General features: G+C 72.4%; 1 protein-coding gene across 1 annotated transcript in view; it reads left to right on the forward strand.

Moving 5' to 3' along the window:
• Positions 1-16,844, forward strand: part of MED12 (mediator complex subunit 12) — a 46,119-nt gene that overhangs the window by 13,061 nt on the left and 16,214 nt on the right. Inside the window, exons 9-30 of the mRNA XM_039912320.1 lie at positions 771-870; positions 966-1,102; positions 1,206-1,337; positions 1,636-1,762; positions 2,511-2,752; positions 2,866-2,946; positions 3,053-3,223; positions 3,964-4,108; positions 5,050-5,168; positions 5,256-5,399; positions 5,492-5,655; positions 5,751-5,882; positions 7,422-7,649; positions 8,940-9,084; positions 12,166-12,286; positions 12,570-12,671; positions 13,659-13,770; positions 13,892-14,063; positions 15,106-15,285; positions 15,458-15,529; positions 15,670-15,791; positions 16,433-16,594. Coding sequence (XP_039768254.1) covers positions 771-870; positions 966-1,102; positions 1,206-1,337; positions 1,636-1,762; positions 2,511-2,752; positions 2,866-2,946; positions 3,053-3,223; positions 3,964-4,108; positions 5,050-5,168; positions 5,256-5,399; positions 5,492-5,655; positions 5,751-5,882; positions 7,422-7,649; positions 8,940-9,084; positions 12,166-12,286; positions 12,570-12,671; positions 13,659-13,770; positions 13,892-14,063; positions 15,106-15,285; positions 15,458-15,529; positions 15,670-15,791; positions 16,433-16,594 — 3,110 coding nt within the window. The remainder of the gene's footprint in view (positions 1-770; positions 871-965; positions 1,103-1,205; positions 1,338-1,635; positions 1,763-2,510; positions 2,753-2,865; positions 2,947-3,052; positions 3,224-3,963; positions 4,109-5,049; positions 5,169-5,255; positions 5,400-5,491; positions 5,656-5,750; positions 5,883-7,421; positions 7,650-8,939; positions 9,085-12,165; positions 12,287-12,569; positions 12,672-13,658; positions 13,771-13,891; positions 14,064-15,105; positions 15,286-15,457; positions 15,530-15,669; positions 15,792-16,432; positions 16,595-16,844) is intronic.

Here is a 16,844-nt window from a genome sequence, read left to right on the forward strand (position 1 = left end):
ACTCCCGGGCCCGGGCTCCGAGCCGGGCGGGTCCGGCGTCCGTCCGTACCGGTGGGGCGCCCGGGAGAGGACGGTGGGGCGAGCGAAGAGCGCTCGGCCGGTCGTTCGGCAGTACTCACCGAGCGCCCGCCACGCGCGGAGCGCCGTACCGGGCGCTCGGGACGGACGGGTCGGCCGCAGACGGAGACGGTCCCCGCCCACCGACGGGCTCGCGGTCTGACCGGGGGAGGCGGGCGGACGAGAACGATGGCCGTCAGTAGTAAAGAACCTCTCACGGAAACGACGGCAGGTAAATAGAATCGGAGAGGCGGCGCGGCCTAGCGGGCAGAGCCCGGGCCCGGGGGTCCCGGGTTCCGATCCCGGCTCCGCCGCGGCCTGAGGCCTCGGACGAGTCACTCCGCTGGTCTGGGCCTCGGTCGCCGTCCTCCGTCGAGCGCTCAGCGGGCGCAGAGCACCGTCTCCTCGTCCGTAAAACGGAGACGAGGACCGCGGGCGTCCGCGGGGGACCGGGCCCGACCCCGTCGGCTGGCCTCCACCCCGCGCTTGACGCGGCCAACGCGGAAGAGGTCCCGTCGTCCCCCTTCCTCGGGGCGTACCGGCCGAGCGCCCGCCGCGTGCGGGGCGCCGGGCCGAGCGCCGGGGGACGGGGGAGGCACCGGGAAGGAGCCGGGCTCGGGGAGAGAGGCCGAGGGGCTCCGGGGCGGGGGGGGGGGGGGGGGGTCCCGGGTCCCGGGTCCCGGGTCCGCGGCCAGCCCCGCCGTCCGCCGCAGGTGCGGGCCAAGCTGCGGGAGATCGAGCAGCAGATCAAGGAGCGCGGCCAGGCCGTGGAAGTCCGCTGGTCCTTCGACAAGTGCCAGGAGACCACGGCGGGTGCGTTGGGCGAGGGCCGGGGGGCGGGCCCCGGGCGGGCCCCCGCGGGCGGGCCGCCCCCCGAGCCTGACGCCCGCCGCCCCCCGCCGCGCCAGGCTTCACCATCGGCCGGGTCCTGCACACGCTGGAGGTGCTCGACGGCCACAGCTTCGAGCGCTCCGACTTCAACAACTCGCTGGACTCCCTGTGCAACCGCATCTTCGGGCTGGGGCCCGGCAAGGACGGGCACGAGGTGGGCGCGGGGCCGGGGGCCCGGGGGGGGGGGGGGGCCGGGGGGCCGGGCGGGGGGCCCCCGGCCGACCCCGGCGCTCTCCGGTCCCCCCCCCCCCCCCCAGGCGTCGGCGGACGACGACGCGGTGGTGGCGCTGCTCTGCGAGTGGGCCGTGAGCTGCAAACGGTCGGGCCGGCACCGCGCCATGGTCGTGGCCAAGCTCCTGGAGAAGAGGCAGGCCGAGATCGAGGCCGAGGTCGGGGGGCCGGGGGAGGTCGAGAGCGAGCCCGGGGGGGCCCGGGATCGGGGCGGAGGTTGGGAGGCCGAGACCCGGGGGCGGGGGGGTGGGGGGACGGGAAGGCGCGGAGGCTCGGGGGGACGGAGGTCCGGGGGGGCCGGCCGGGAGGCCGGAGGGGCGAGGCCCGTGGGGGAGGCCGGGGGAGGGCGACGGCGGAGGCCGGGGGCCGGGCCGGAGGCGGGCGGGCGGGGGGCGACGGAGGCCGGGAGCCTCCCCGGCCCACGCGCCCCCCGCCCCGCCCCTGTCGGTCCCGCAGCGCTGCGGGGAGTCGGAGGCGGCGGATGAGAAGGGCTCCGTCTCCTCGGGCTCCCTGGCGGCTCCCAGCGCCCCCATCTTCCAGGACGTCCTCCTGCAGTTCCTGGACACCCAGGCCCCCGTGCTCAGTACGTAGCCCCTTCCCCGCCTCCCCCCGGGCCCCCCGGACCCGCCCTCCGCGGCCGCCCCGTGACCCCGGGCCCGTCGCCTCCGTCCGTCCCGTGCTTACCGAGCGCTCGCCGCGGGCGGGGCGCCGTGCTCGGGGGAGGCGGCCTCCCGGCCTCCCCGACGTCCTCCCCCGGCCCGGCCTCCCCATTCCTCCCCATTCCTCCCCGGTCCTCCCCCGTCTCGGCCTCCCCATTCCTCCCCGGTCCTCCCCCGTCTCGGCCTTCCCCGGCCCGCCCCGTCCTACCCCGTCCTACCCCGTCCTACCCCGTCCTACCCCGTCCTACCCCGTCCCGGCCTCCCCTGTCCCCCCCCCACGGCCCCCCCCCGTCGTCCCCCACCCTCCTCCGTCCCGGCCCCCACGATCCTTCCCCGTCCCCCGCAGCCCCGTCCCATCCCGTCCTCCCCGGCCCTACGCTGTCCCGTCATCCCCCGTCCCGGCCTCCGCCATCGCGGCCTCTCCATTCCTCCCCCATCCCCCCCGGTCCTCCCCCGTCTCGGCCTCCCCCGGCCTCCCCGATCCCGCCCTCCGTGTCCTTCCCCTCCTCCCCGGCCCCACCCTGTCCCCTGCTCCCCCCCTGTCCCCTGCTCCCCCCCTCGCGGCCTCCCCGGTCCGGCCCGTCCCCGGCCTCCTCCGTCCTCCCCCGGCCCCCCCCCCCCCCCGGCCCGCGCCGCCCGCCGACCTCCCCGCCCCCCTCCGCCCCCCGGCAGCGGACCCCCGCAGCGAGAGCGAGCGGGTGGAGTTCTTCAACCTGGTGCTCCTGTTCTGCGAGCTGATCCGCCACGACGTCTTCTCGCACAACATGTACACCTGCACCCTCATCTCCCGCGGCGACCTGGCCCTGGGCGCCCCCGGCCCGCGCCCGCCCTCCCCGGCCCCCGACGACGACCCCGCCGACGACCCCGACCGCAAGGACGGCGAGGCCCCCGGCGCCGGGGCCGCCAAGCTGGAGGTGGGCGGCGCGCCCCTCCCCGGGTCCCGGGCCCCCGGGGGCGGCCTCCCCGCCGCCCGCCCGTCCCGGGCCCCGGGGGGCCGCCCCTCACGAGCCCCCGCCCCGCCCCCCAGGACGCGGGACTGTCCGAGGCCATGGACGTCGACCCCGGCTCCGGCGCCGCCTTCGAGGAGATGGAGAAGCCCGACTTCTCGGTGAGGCCCGGGGGGAGGCCCCGGGGGGGGGGGGGAGGCCGGGGGGACCGTCCGGACGCCCCCCGCCCACCCGCCCGGCCCTCCCCGCGCCCCCCGCCCCCCCCAGATGTTCTCCCCGACGATGCACTGCGAGGGCAAAGGCAGCCCGTCCCCCGAGAAGCCGGACGCCGACAAGGAGGCCAGGCCGCCGACCAAGGAGAAGGCCGAGGGGAGCCTGGGCGCCCTGTACGACCAGCCCCGGCACGTCCAGTACGCCACCCACTTCCCCATCCCCCAGGTACGGCCCCGGGCGGCCCCGGCCCGGGCGGGACGCTCCCCGCGCCCCCCACCCCGACCGGGCGTCCGGTCGGCCCCGGCCCGTCCGGTCCGCCGCCCGCCTCCCCGTCCTCCGGGCCCGGGGGGCCGACCGGGTCGGGGGTTCCCCCGTGCGGGCAGAGCCGGGGCCGCTCGCTTCCCTTCTCCGGGCCTCCGCTCCCTCATCTGGAGAACGGGGACGGGGACCGTGAGCCCCACGCGGGACGGGGACCGGGTCCGACCCGACTCGCCGGTAGCCCCCCGGCGCCCGGCACGGCGCCGGGCACGTAATGAGCGCTTAAAAGATGCCCTGATCGTCGCGATCGTCGGCAGTAATAACAACCCCGGCTCCTCCTCCTCTCGACCGCCGCCCGGCCTCAGGCAGGTCACCCGACCCCTCTGGGCCTCGGTTCCCTCGGCTGGAAAACGGGGATGGAGACCGTGAGCCCCAGGCGGGACGGGGACCGCGTCCCCCCCCCCCCCCCGACCGGCCACCCCCGTCGCTCGGCACGGCGCCCGGCACGTAGTAGTCGCCCAACGGATGCCGTCGTCGCCATGGCTATCGTCACCTCGCCCGGAAACCTGAGCCCGCGGGCCCCGGGCGGGACGGGGCCGGCGTCCGCCCCGCTCGGCCCGGCGCCCGGCACGGGGCGAGCGCCCCGCCGGTACCGTCGTGCCGCCGGACGGTGATTTTCATCCGGGTCGCTCGGGGCCGGGGGGCAGGAGGAGTCGTGCAGCCACGAGTGCAATCAGCGGCTGGTGGTCCTCTTCGGGGTGGGCAAGCAGCGGGACGAAGCCCGGCACGCCATCAAGAAGATCACCAAGGACATCCTCAAAGTGCTCAACCGCAAGGGCACGGCGGAGACGGGTGAGCCGCCCCGCCGGGGTCCGCTCGGCTTCGGCCGGCGCGGGGCCGTGGGCGGAGCGCCGCGCGGAGCGCCGGGGACGGGGCAGCGAGAGAGAGACGCCTGCGCTCGTTCCTCCCCGTCTCTCTCTCCCGCTCACCGGGCGCGGAGCGCCGGGTTGAGCGCGGGGGAGAGGACGGCGCGGCGATAGACGCCTTGTTTCGCGCGGTCGTCTTTACCGAGCGCCGAACCGTGCGCGGAGCGCCGGGGAGGGGCGACGGTAAAGAGACGCCTCCGCCCTTTCCTCGTCGTCTCGATCGAGCGCTCACCGGGCGCCGAGCGCCGGGGAGAGGACGGGGTGGTGATAAACCCTTCCGGTCATCGCGATCGAGCGCTGAACCGTGTGCGGTGCGCTGCGCCGAGCGCCGGGGAGAGGGCGCCGGTGAAGAGACACCTGCTCTCATTCCTCGTTCCCTTTATCGAGTGCTTACCGGGAGAGGACGGCGCGGCGACCGGCGCTCTCTTTCGCTCCATCGTCTTTTTCGAGCGCCGAACCGTGTGCGGAGCGCCGGGGGGGGGGGCGACGATAAAGAGACGCCTTGACTCGTTCCTCGTCGTCTTTATCGGGCGCTCGCCGGGGGCAGGGCGCCGGGGACGGGACGGCGCGGCGACGGACGGACGCCCGCGTCGGTTCAGTCGTCGTATCGCGCGCCGAGCGCCGGGCTGAGCGCTCGGGGGAGTACGGCGCCCGGCGCTCGCGTCCGTTCCCCGCCGTCTTTATCGAGCGCTTACCGGGCGCAGAGCGCCCGGCCGAGCCCCGAAGCGCGTCCGCCGTGCGGCCCCGCTCCCCGAAACGGGGCCGGAGACCGCGCGCCCGGGAAGCGCCTGGCGGATGCCGCGGCGGCCGAGGACGACGCCGGGGGGCCGGGCCCGCCCCCTCACCCGCCCCGTGCGACCCCCGCAGGGGGCGAGGACGGGCAGAAGCGTCGGCGGAGCCGCCCGGAGGCCTTCCCCACGGCCGAGGACATCTTCTCCAAGTTCCAGCACCTGTCCCACTTCGACCAGCACCAGGTGACCGCCCAGGTACGGCCGCCCGTCCGCGTCCGGGCCCTCCCCGGGGCGGGCGGCGTCCCCCCCCGCCCACCCCCGGCCCCCCCGTCCTCCCGGCAGGTGTCGCGGAACGTGCTGGAGCAGATCACCAGCTTCGCCCTGGGCATGTCCTACCACCTGCCGCTGGTGCAGCACGTCCAGCTCATCTTCGACCTCATGGAGTACTCGCTCAGCATCAGCGGCCTCATCGACTTCGCCATCCAGGTGGCCGGGGGCGGGGGCCGGGGGGGGGCGGGCGGGGGGGGGGGTCCCCCGGGGGGGTCGCCGGCGCTGACCGCCCGCCCGCCGGGGTGCAGCTCCTCAACGAGCTGAGCGTGGTGGAGGCCGAGCTGCTGCTGAAGTCGTCGGACCTGGTGGGCAGCTACACGACGGGGCTGTGCCTCTGCATCGTGGCCGTGCTGCGCCATTACCACGCCTGCCTCATCCTCAACCAGGACCAGATGGCCCAGGTGTTCGAGGGGTGAGCGGGGCCGCCCCGGGGCCGGGGGGCGGGCGGGCCGGGGGCGCGGGGGCCGGGCCCGGGACCCACCGCCCGCCCCCCCCCCCCCGCCCCAGGCTCTGCGGCGTGGTGAAGCACGGCATGAACCGCTCGGACAGCTCCTCGGCCGAGCGCTGCATCCTGGCCTACCTCTACGACCTCTACACCTCCTGCAGTCACCTCAAGAGCAAGTTCGGGGAGCTCTTCAGGTACCCGGGACCGCCCCCCGGCGCCCCCGCCCCCGGTCCGCGATCCCGTCGGGCCGACCGCCCCGGAGGCGGCCGCCGTCGTCCGCCCGGGCTTGGGACGCGGAGGGTCCGCCGCCCCTCTTTCCGGGGAGGAGACCGAGGCGCGGAGCCGGGGGAGGGACCGCCCCCGTCGGCCGCGCGGCCTCGGTGAGGCGGACGGGGTCGGTCGAGCGCCCGCCGGGTGCCGAGCGCCGTCCGTTCCTCCGTCGAGCGGTGCCTGGCGAGCGCCCGCTACGCGCGGAGCACTGGACTCGGCGCTCGGCACGGACGTGGCTCAGCGGAGAGAGCCCGGGCCTCCGGGTCGGATCCCGGCTCGGCCGCCCGTCAGCCGGGGGGCCTCGGGCGAGTCGCTTCGCTTCTCGCTGCCTCGGCGGCCTCGTCCGGGAAATGGGGGTGGAGACCGTCAGCCCCGAGTGGGACGGCCCGGCTCCCCCGTGTCTGCCCCAGCGCTTGCAACGGCGCTCGGCGCCTCGTGGGCGCTTGACGGATGCCAGCGGTCGGGCCACGGATAGAGACCGTCCCCGCCCGTCGACGGGCTCACGGTCCGATCGGGGGCGGGGGGGGGACGGACGGACGGACGAGAACAATAGCGATAAATAGTAACGTCGGTAACGGTTAAGCGCCTACTACGTGCAGGGCACCGTTCCGGGCGCCGGGGGAGACGGGGATTTCTCGATCCCGTTCGCCGCCCCGATTCTATTTATCGCTGTCGTCTTCGTCCCTCCGCCTCCCCCGGTCGGACCGCGGGCCCGTCGGTGGGCGGGGACCGTCGCCGTCTGTGGCCGGGCCGTCCGTTCCAAGCGCTTAGTCCAGTGCTCCGCCCAGAGGAAGCGCTCAGTAAATACTGTCGAACGAATGCAGGGTCATCGGGTCGTCCCACGCGAGGCTCCCAGTTGATGATGGTAATAATGACGACGACGTTGGTATTCGTGAAGCGCTCGCTCCGTGCGGAGCACCGTTCGAAGCGCCGGGGGAGATCCGGGGCGATGGGGTCGTCCCACGCGAGGCTCACGGTTCATCCCCATTTGACAGAGGAGGTCACCGAGGCCCCGAGAAGCGAAGCGACTCGCCCGCGGTCCCCCAGCCGGCGGGTGGGCGGAGCCGGGAGTCGAACCCGTGACCTCTGACTCCGAAGCCCGGGCCCTCTCCGCCGCGCCGCGCCGCTCCTCTCGGTAGCATCGAGGGGCCGGACGCCTCGTTGGCAAAATCGGGGGCGGGATCAGGACCCACCGCCCCCGCCTCCCGGGCCCGGGCTCTGGGCTCTTCTCGCCCGTTGACGGATCCCGCGTCGACGGCGACGATGGCGACGGTGACGTTCGGTGATATGCGTGGAGCGCCTCCGTGCCGGGCGCCGGGAACGGACGGTCGGGCGGCGGGCGCCGGTCGTCCAGGCACCGTCCGTTCCCGGCGCTCGGTCCGGCGCTCCGCGCGGAGCGAGCGCTCGCCGGACGCTGCCGGGCGAACCGATGGTGACGGTGATGCCGCGGATGGTTCCTCCAGCGACTTCTGCTCCAAGGTGAAGAACACCATCTACTGCAACGTGGAGCCGTCGGAGTCGAACATGCGCTGGGCGCCCGAGTTCATGATCGACACCCTGGAGAACCCGGCGGCGCACACCTTCACCTACACGGGCCTGGGCAAGAGCCTGACCGACAACCCCGCCAACCGCTACAGCTTCGTCTGCAACGCCCTCATGCACGTCTGCGTCGGCCACCACGACCCCGACCGGTCAGCCCCCCCCCGGACCCCCCCCGGTTCCTCCTCTTCCTCCGTCTCCCCTCCCCGTCTCCTCCCCCGCCCCCGGTTTCCTCTCTTGCTCTTCCTCGGTTTCCCCTCCCCGTCCCCCGTCCCCCCCCCCCCCCCCGGCCTCCTCTCTCTTCCTTCTCTTCCTCCGTTTCCCCTCCCCGGCCCGTCTCCCGCCTCCCGCTTTGCTGTCCTTCCCTTGTCTTCCTCGGTTTCCCCTCCTTTCCTTCTGTTCCTCAGTTTCCCCCCCATCCCGTCTCCCACCTCTCCTTTCCCAGTCTTCCCTCGCCACCCCCGGGTCCCCCTCCCCCGGTTCCTTCCCTTCCTCCGTTTCCCCTCTCCGTCCCGTATCCTCCCCCCTCCCCACCCGGTTTCCTCTCCTTTCCCAGCCTTCCCTCGCCACCCCCGGGTCCCCCTCCCCCGGTTCCTTCTCTTCCTCCGTTTCCCCTCCCCGTCCCGTCTCTCCCCTCTGCCCGTCTCCTCTCCTTTCCTTCTCTTCCTCAGTTTCCCTTTCCCAGTCTTCCCTCTCCGCCCCCAGGCTCCCCTCCCCCGGTTCCTTCCCCTCCTCAGTTTCCCCTCCCCGTCCCGTCCGCCCTCCCGCCCGGTTTCCTCTCCTTTCCCGGGCTTCCCCTCCCCTTCATCAGAGAGGCAGCGGGGCTCAGCGGAAAGAGCCCGGGCTCGGGAGTCCGAGGCCGCGGGTTCTGATCCCTCCCCCGCCGCTCGTCCGCCGGGGCGAACCGCGTCGCTCCTCTGGGCCTCGGTTCCCTCCTCCGCCAGATGGGGACGGAGTCCGTGAGCCCCCCGTGGGACAACCCGGCGACCGTGTCCCCCCCGGCGCTCAGGACAGGGCCGGGCGCATAACAGTAATAATAATTTGGGGATTTGTTGAGTGCTTACTGTGTGCCAGACCCCGTTCCGAGCGCCGGGGCGAATACCGAGCGATCGCGTCGTCCCACGCGGGGCTCACGGTCTCGATCCCCATTCGACAGACGAGGCCGCCGAGGCCCAGGGAAGCCGAGCCACTCGCCCGCGGTCCCCCGGCTGACCGGCGGCGGGGCGGGGATCGGAACCCGCGGCCCGTGACTCCCAAGCCCTAGAAAGCGCCTAGCCGATAACCGCTCGGCTCCTCGTGAGCCTTGACGGGACCCGTCCTCCCCGTCGCCGTCCTGCTCCTCGGCGTCTCCTCTCCACGCGCCGCCCGGGTCCGCGCCGCCTCGCGCTGGGCGGGGGGTGGGGGGCGGCGGCGGGACCCGAACCCGCCGCCCGCCCCGGCAGGGTGAACGACATCGCCATCCTGTGCGCCGAGCTGACCGGCTACTGCAAGTCCCTGAGCGCCGAGTGGCTGGGCGTCCTCAAGGCCCTCTGCTGCTCCTCCAACAACGGCACCTGCGGCTTCAACGACCTGCTGTGCAACGTGGACGTGAGCTTGGGAGCCGCCCCCGGGGCCCGCGGGGGGGGGGGGGGCGGGGAGGGAGGCCCCGCCCCCGCCAGAGAGGCGTTCCCGCCGTCCGGCTACTCCTTAGACGCCCGGGGGGGGATGGTGGTGATGGTGATCCCGAGGATGGTATCTGGTGAGCGCTCACTAGGTGGGATAAGGATGATAGTCGTACGGATGGTACCTGGGAGGCGCTCGCTAGGCGCCGGGCACTGTCTGAAGCGCCGGGGGAGATGATGGCGATGGCGATCGTGGTGACGTTATATATTAAGCGCTCGCTAAGTGGAATAAGGATGATGATCCTAATGGTGGCATTTAAGCGCCCACTTAGGTGCCGGGCACCGTTCGAAGCGCCGGGGGAGACGATAAGGACAGTAATCCTACGGATGGTAGCTGTTCAGCGCTCGCTAGGTGCCGGGCGGAGCACCGGGAGAGATGACCGTGATGTTAACCGCAGCGATGTCGTTGGTTAAGCGCTCACTAGCTGGACCAAGGAGGATAATCCTAATAATGATATCTGTTAAGCGCTTACTACGTGGAAGAGGGATAATCCTAAGGATGGTATCTGGTAAGCGCTCGCTAGGCGCCGGGCGCCGGTCGAAGCGCCGGGGGAGTTAAATAACGTTCATGGTCACAGGGCTGTATTTATTAAGCACTCACCAAGTGGAATAATGATGATGATCCTAACGATGGCATCCGTTAAGCGCTCAGCAGGTGCCGGACGCCGGTCGAAGCGCCGGGGGAGCTAAACGACGATGATAACCCTAAGGACGGTCTCTGTCAGGCGCTCGCTAGGTGCCGGGCACCGGTCGAAGCGCTGGGGGAGGTGATGATGATCGTAACGATCGTACTGGGTAAGCGCTCACTAGGCGGAATAAGGATAGTAATCCTAAGGATGGTATTTGGTAGGCGTTCGCTAGGGGCTGGGCGCTTGTCCAAGCGCCGAGGGAAATGACGACGACCGTGATCACCTTGCTATCGGTTAAGCGCTTACTACGTGCGGAGCACTGTTCCAAGCGTTGGGGTCGATACAGGTAGTGAATTAACGGTATTAGATAACCATCCCAAGGATGGTATCTGGTAAGCGCTCACTAGGCGCCGGGCGCCGTCGGAAGCGCTGGGGGAGCAGATAATGATGTTAACAATAGGGTTATTTGTTAAGCGCTCGCTCGCTGGGTGCCGGGCACCGTTCTAAGTAATAATAATAATAATAACGTTGGTATCTGTTAAGCGCTTACTAGGTGCCGAGCACCGTCCTAAGCGCTGGGGGAGAGACAGGGTCATCAGGCGGTCCCACGTGAGGCTCACAGTTAATCCCCACTTTACAGATGAGGTCACTGAGGCCCAGAGAAGTGAAGTGACTCGCCCACGGTCGCACAGCTGACAGGTGGCAGAGCCGGGAGTCGAACCCGGGACCTCTGACTCCGAAGCCCGGGCTCTTTCCACGGAGCCACGCTGCTTCTGAGGGCTGGGCGAGACACGGTTAATCGTTATGGGACTCGTTAAGCGCTGACCTTGCGCCAAGCACCGTTCTGAGCGCCGGGGTGGATACGGGCAACTGAGGAACGTTACGGGATTTGTGAAGCGCCCGCCGTGTGCCCGGCGCCGTTCTGAGCGCCGGGGTGGATACGGTCAATTGAGGAACGTTACGGGATTTGTCAGGCGCCCGCCCTGTGCCGGGCGCCGTTCTGAACGTCGGGGTGGATACGGCGAATTAGTTAACGTTACGGGATTTGTCAAGCGCCCACCGTGTGCCGAGCGCCGTGCTGAGCGCCGGGGTGGATGCAGGGTCGTCGGGCGGTCCCACGTGGGACCTCGGGCAGGCGGCCGCGCCTCTCCGCTTAGTACGGCGCTGGGCCCGGAGCGGGCGCTCACCGTTGTCATCCTCTCCCCCGGCGCCCAGTCCGGTGCCCGGGACGTAGTGAGCGCTCGACGGATACCACCGTTATTATCGTCAGCATCAGCTCTTAGGGCGGCAGCGCGGCTCAGCGGAAGGAGCCCGGGCTTCGGAGTCAGAGGTCACGGGTCCCACTCCCGGCTCCGCCGCCCGTCGGCCGGGGGGGCCGGGGGCCAGTCGCTTCCCTTCTCCGGGCCTCGGTTCCCTCATCTGTAAGACGGGGATTAACCGGGAGCCCCACGGGGGACGACCCGATTCCCCCGCGTCTCCCCCGGCGCTCAGAACGGCGCTCGGCACGTCGTAAGCGCCTAACAGATACCGACGCTTATCGTCGTCTCCCCCGGCGCCCGGTCCGGTGCCCGGAACGTAGTAAGCGCTTAACGGGTACCATCGTGATTATCGTTACCTATTAGGGAGGCAGCGCGGCTCGGTGGAGAGAGCCCGGGCTCGGGCGTCGGAGGTCACGGGTCCGAATCCCGGCTCTCCCTCTCGTCAACCGGGTGACCCTGGGCGAGTCGCTTCCCGAGGCCTCAGTGACCTCTCATCTGGAACGTGGGGATGAAGACCGGGAGCCTCCCGTGGGACGACCCGATGACCCCGTGTCTCCCCCGGCGCTCAGAACGGCGCTCGGCACGTAGTCAGCGCTTAACGGATACCAACGTGATGATTATTATTATTAGTAGGGTGCCCGGCACGTAACGAGCGCTTAATAAATAGAGGATGATAAATAGAGCAGCAGCGCGGCTCAGTGGCGGGAGCCCGGGCTCGGGAGTCGGAGGTCACGGGTCCGACTCCCGGCCTCCGCCGCCCGTCGGCCGGGGGACCGTGGGCGAGTCGCTTCCCTTCCCCGGGCCTCGGTTCCCTCATCTGTCAGACGGGGATGAAGACCGGGAGCCCCACGGGGGACCGCCCGGTGACCCCCGTCTCTCCCCCGGCGCTCAGAACGGCGCTCGGCCGTGGGAAGCGCTTGACGGATAGCGTTCTCACCCCCGTGCTCGGCACGGTGCCCGGCACGGAGCGAGCGCTCGATAAATCCCGGGAGAGCCCCCCCCGGTCAGCGGAGGTGGGGCGCCGGTGGCGGGCTCGGGTCCCGCCCGCGCCCCGAGGGGGGCCGGCGGCCGGGGCCTCACCCTCCGGTCCCCCGTCCCCCCCCCCCCGCCCGCGTCCAGGTGAGCGACCTCTCCTTCCACGACTCCCTGGCGACCTTCGTGGCCATCCTCATCGCCCGGCAGTGCCTGCTCCTGGAGGATCTCATCCGCTGCGCCGCCATCCCCTCGCTGCTCAACGCCGGTGAGACGCCCCCCACCCCCCGCCCGCCCCTCGCACCCGGGGTGCCGTTCGCGAGGCCTCGGTTCCCTCCTCCGTCCAGCGGGGATGGGGACGGGGACCGGCTCCGACCCCGCTTGCTTGGATCCCCCCCCGCCCCGGCGCCCAGTACGGCGCCCGGCGACCCCCGCCACGACGGCCCCTCTCCCCGTGGCCCCGTCGTCCTTCCCGCGCGGTAGGCGCTCAGTAGATAGGACCGGGGGAGGGAAGGGACGACGGCCCCGCGCCCGCTCTGTGCCCCCGGCAGCCTGCAGCGAGCAGGACTCGGAGCCGGGAGCCCGCCTCACCTGCCGCATCCTCCTCCACCTCTTCAAGACCCCGCAGCTCAACCCCTGCCAGCCGGACTGCAGTAAGTGAGCCCCGACCTCCCGCCCCCTCGGCCTCCCCCCCCCCCCCCCAGTAGCCTTGGGCGAGTCGCTTCACCCCTCCGGGCCTCGGTCTCCCCATCTGGAAAACGGGGATGAAGACCGTGAGCCCCCACGGGGGGTCCGCCTCGTCGCCCCGGATCCACCCCGGCGCCCGGGACGGCGCCCGGCGCGTCGTGAGCGCCTGACGGAGGCCGTCGTCGGTGTTATTGAGAACGGGCTCGGGAGACGGAGGACGTGGGTTCGAATCCCCGCCCCCCCCCCCCGCCACCGGTCTCGGCCGGGGGCCCTCGGGCCAGCCGCCTCGCCCCCCCCCCCCCCGGGCCTCGGTTCCCTCGTCGGGAAAATGGGGATCCGGACCGTCGGCCCCACGGGGGACGACCCGCCTACCCGGAGTCTACCCCGGCGCTGAGAACGGCGCTCGGCACCCGGTGAGCGCTTGAGAAACCCCACCGTCATCGTTATCGTTATTATCATTAATAAGAAAGACCCCGAGGACTACGAGCGGGGTGTGAAGCGGCGTGGCCTAGCGGGTGGAGCCCGGGCCCGGGGGTCCGAGGGACCCGGGTTCCAATCCCGGCCCCGCCGCCCGTCTGCCGGGCGACCGCGGGCCGGTCACTTCGCTCCTCTGGGCCTCGGTCCCCCCACCCGCCCGGCGGGGATGGAGACGGTGAGCCCCGGGTGGGACGGGGCCCGCGCCCCCCCCCCCCGATCAGGGAAGCGGCCCGGCTCAGCGGGAGGAGCCCGGCTTGGGAGCCGGGGGTCGCGGGTTCGGATCCCGGCTCCTCGGTGCCTCGGTTCCCTCGTCCGTCAGACGGGGATTGACCGCGAGCCTCACGGGGGACCGCCTGACGGCCCCGTCTCTCCCCCGGCGCGTAGCGGGCGCCCGTCGGACCCCAGCGTCCTCGTCATCGGGCGGCTGCCGGACACCCCGATTCCCACGGTCGTCGGTGTCATTATCGTTAATTCAGACAAGCCGGCCGTGGGCATCCGCTCGTCCTGCGACCGCCACCTGCTCGCGGCCTCGCAGAACCGCATCGTGGACGGGGCCGTCTTCGCCGTGCTCAAGGCCGTCTTCGTGCTCGGTAGGCGGCCGGGGGGCGGGGGCGGGACCCCCGGCGGGAGGGCGGGGGGCGGGCGGAGGTCCGGGGGGCGAGGGGGGACCGGCTCCGACGGGTCCGTCCCCCCCCCCCCCGCCCCCCCCCGGGGACGCGGAGCTGAAGGGGGCCAGCTTCACCGTGGCCGGGGGGCCGGACGAGCTCCCGGAGGAGGACGGCGCGGGCGGCGGGCGGAGGCCCGGCGGGCGGAGCGTCTCCGTGGAGACGGCCAGCCTGGACGTCTACGCCAAGTACGTGCTGCGGAGCATCTGCCAGCAGGTCAGCGCCCTGGACCGCTTCCTCCTCCTCCTGCCCTTTGACCCGCCCCCTCCCCCCCCCGCTCGGGTTCTCTCCCCTGCCCCAACCCCCGGTCTCTCCTCTCCCCCCGGTGTCTCCCCTCTCCGCCCCGGGCGTCCCCCCGCCCCGTACTGCCCCACGCACCCTTGTTGCCCTTCTCCCCGGTCCCTTCTCCCCGATCCCCCCTCCTCTCGTTCCTTCTCCCCGATCTCTTCTTCCCCCCGTTCCTTCTCCCCGATCCCTTCTCCCCCCCCCCGTTCCTTCTCCCCCATTCCTTCTCCCCTCATTTCTTCTCCCCGCATTCCTCTCCCCCCATTCCTTCTCCCCCCATTCCTTCTCCCCCAATTCCTTCTCCTCCGTTTCTTCTCCCTCCATTTCTTCTCCCCCGTTTTGTCTCCCTCCATTTCTGCTCCCTCGTTCCTTCTCCCTCCCATTTCTGCTCCCCCGTTCCTTCTCCCCTATTCCTTCTCCCCAGTTCCTTCCCCTCCCGTCCCTTCTCCCCAATTCCTTCCCCTCCCGTTCCTTCTCCCGCGTTCCTTCTCCCCCGTTCCTTCTCCCCCGTTCCTTCTCCCCAGTTCCTTCTCCCCGGTTCATTCACCCCCGCTCCTTCCCCCCCGTTCCTTCCCCGATTCCTTCCCCCCATATTCCTTCTCCCCATATTCCTTCCCCCCAAGTTCCTTCTCCCCCAATTCCTTCTCCCCGTGTTCCTTCTTCCCAATTCCTTCTCCCCGTATTCCTCCTCTCCCCCATTCGTTCTCCCCCATCCTTCCTTCTCCGTCCTCTCCCCCCCTCCCTCTCCCCCCGATCCCTTCTCCTCCCTCCCCGGTTCCCCGTCCTCTTCCCGGTCCGCCCCCTCCACCTGCGGGTCCCCCTCCCCCCCGTCCCTTCCCTTCCCCCCGCCCTCCTCTCCGCGGACCCGGTCTCCCCTCTCCCCCCTCCCCGGCCTCCCGCCCGGCCCCCGGGCTCCCGCGTGCCCCCCCGCGGCCCCGGGCCGGACGTCTCAGCGTGTCCGTGGGGCCGGCAGGAGTGGGTGGGCGAGCGCTGCCTCAAGTCCCTGTGCGAAGACAGCAACGACCTGCAGGACCCGGTGCTGAGCAGCGCCCAGGCGCAGCGCCTCATGCAGCTCATCTGCTACCCGCACCGCCTCCTCGACCACGAGCACGGCGACAACCCCCAGCGCCAGCGAATCAAGCGCATCCTCCAGGTAGCCGCCGCTCCCGCCGGGCCCCCGGGCGCCCCGACCCCGCCGTCCCGGACCCTCCCCTCCCCGCCGGGCTCCGGCCCCGGCCGCCCGCCCCCGGCCCCGGGGGGACCTCGGGGGCGGGACCGCGGGGTGACGGGCGGCCGGCGGGGGCCGGGGGCGTCTCCTGTCCCAGAACCTAGACCAGTGGACCATGCGTCAGTCGTCCCTGGAGCTGCAACTCATGATCAAGCAGACGGCCGGCAACGTGAGCGACCGCCGGGCCGGGGAGGGCCGGGGAGGGGCCGGGGCCGGGGGCCGCGCGGGGGCGGGGCCGAGGGTGGCGGCCGGATCCGGGGGAGAGGGCCGGCAGCCTCGCCTCCTCCCCCCCCCCGACCCCCCCAACAGGAGATGAACTCCCTCCTGGAGAACATCGCCAAGGCCACCATCGAGGTGTTCCAACAGTCGGCGGAGACGGGGGCCGCCACGGGCCCCTCGCCCCCCAGCGGCAAGGCCAAGCCGGTGCTCAGGTGGGGGGGGGCCTCGGCCCGGTCCCGTCCACCCGCCCCCTCCCGCGCGGCGGGCCCCGGCCCCGCCCGGGAGAGGACGGTCGAGGCCCCGAGGGAACCGAGGCCCGGAGAGGCGGGGCGGCCGGCCCGGGGTCCCCCGGCGGGCGGGCGGGCGGGCGGCGGAGCCGGGATCGGAACCCGCGTCCCCCCGCTCCCGGGCCCTTGCCCCTAGGCTGTCGGTTGAGCGCTCGCCAAGTGCCCGGCCCCGTTCCAGGCGCCGTACCCCGGGTTGGGGGCGATGGGGTCGTCCCGCCCGGGGCTCTCGGTCTCCGTCCCCATTCGACAGGCGGGCGAACCGAGGCCCGGGGAGGGGGGCGGGCCGGCCCGGGGTCCCCCCGGCGGACGGGCGGCGGGGCCGGGATCGGGACCCGCGTCCTCGGACCCCCCCCGGGCCCGGGCTCCGCCCGCCGAGCCGCGCCGCCTCTCGCGACTAAATGGATAAATCGGGGCTCTCCACGTAGGGGCCGCGGGGACCCCGGCGGGGGAGATGGCGCGCGCCGAGCGCCGTGGCGGACGCTTGGGAGAGGAAGCTGTAAGAGACGGACGGGGAGAGGCCGGGGAGGGAGGCGGGGGGATCTGACGGCGTCCCTCTCCCGTCCCAGCTCCCTGGAGCGGTCCGGGGTGTGGCTGGTGGCCCCGCTGATCGCCAAGCTGCCCACCTCGGTCCAGGGCCACGTGCTCAAAGCCGCCGGCGAGGAGCTGGAGAAGGGGCAGCACCTCGGCTCCTCCTCGCGCAAGGAGCGGGACCGGCAGAAGCAGAAGAGGTGAGGGGGCGGGGGTTAGGGTTAGGGGGACCGAGCCGGCCGGGGGGGCGGGACCGGGGGAGGGCGTCGAGGGACGAGCCGGAGGAAGGCCGCGCCCGGGCGGCTCCTCGCGGGGAGGGCGGGGCCGGCGGAGGCGCGAGAGGTCGGGGGGCAGGGGTCATTCAGTAGTATTTACTCGATGGTATTTATTGAGCGCTCACTCCGTGCGGAGCACCGTACCAAGCGCCCGGAACGAACGAGTCGGCAGCAG

Source organism: Ornithorhynchus anatinus, chromosome 6 (genome assembly GCF_004115215.2).
Source record: "Ornithorhynchus anatinus isolate Pmale09 chromosome 6, mOrnAna1.pri.v4, whole genome shotgun sequence".
NCBI lineage: Eukaryota > Metazoa > Chordata > Mammalia > Monotremata > Ornithorhynchidae > Ornithorhynchus > Ornithorhynchus anatinus.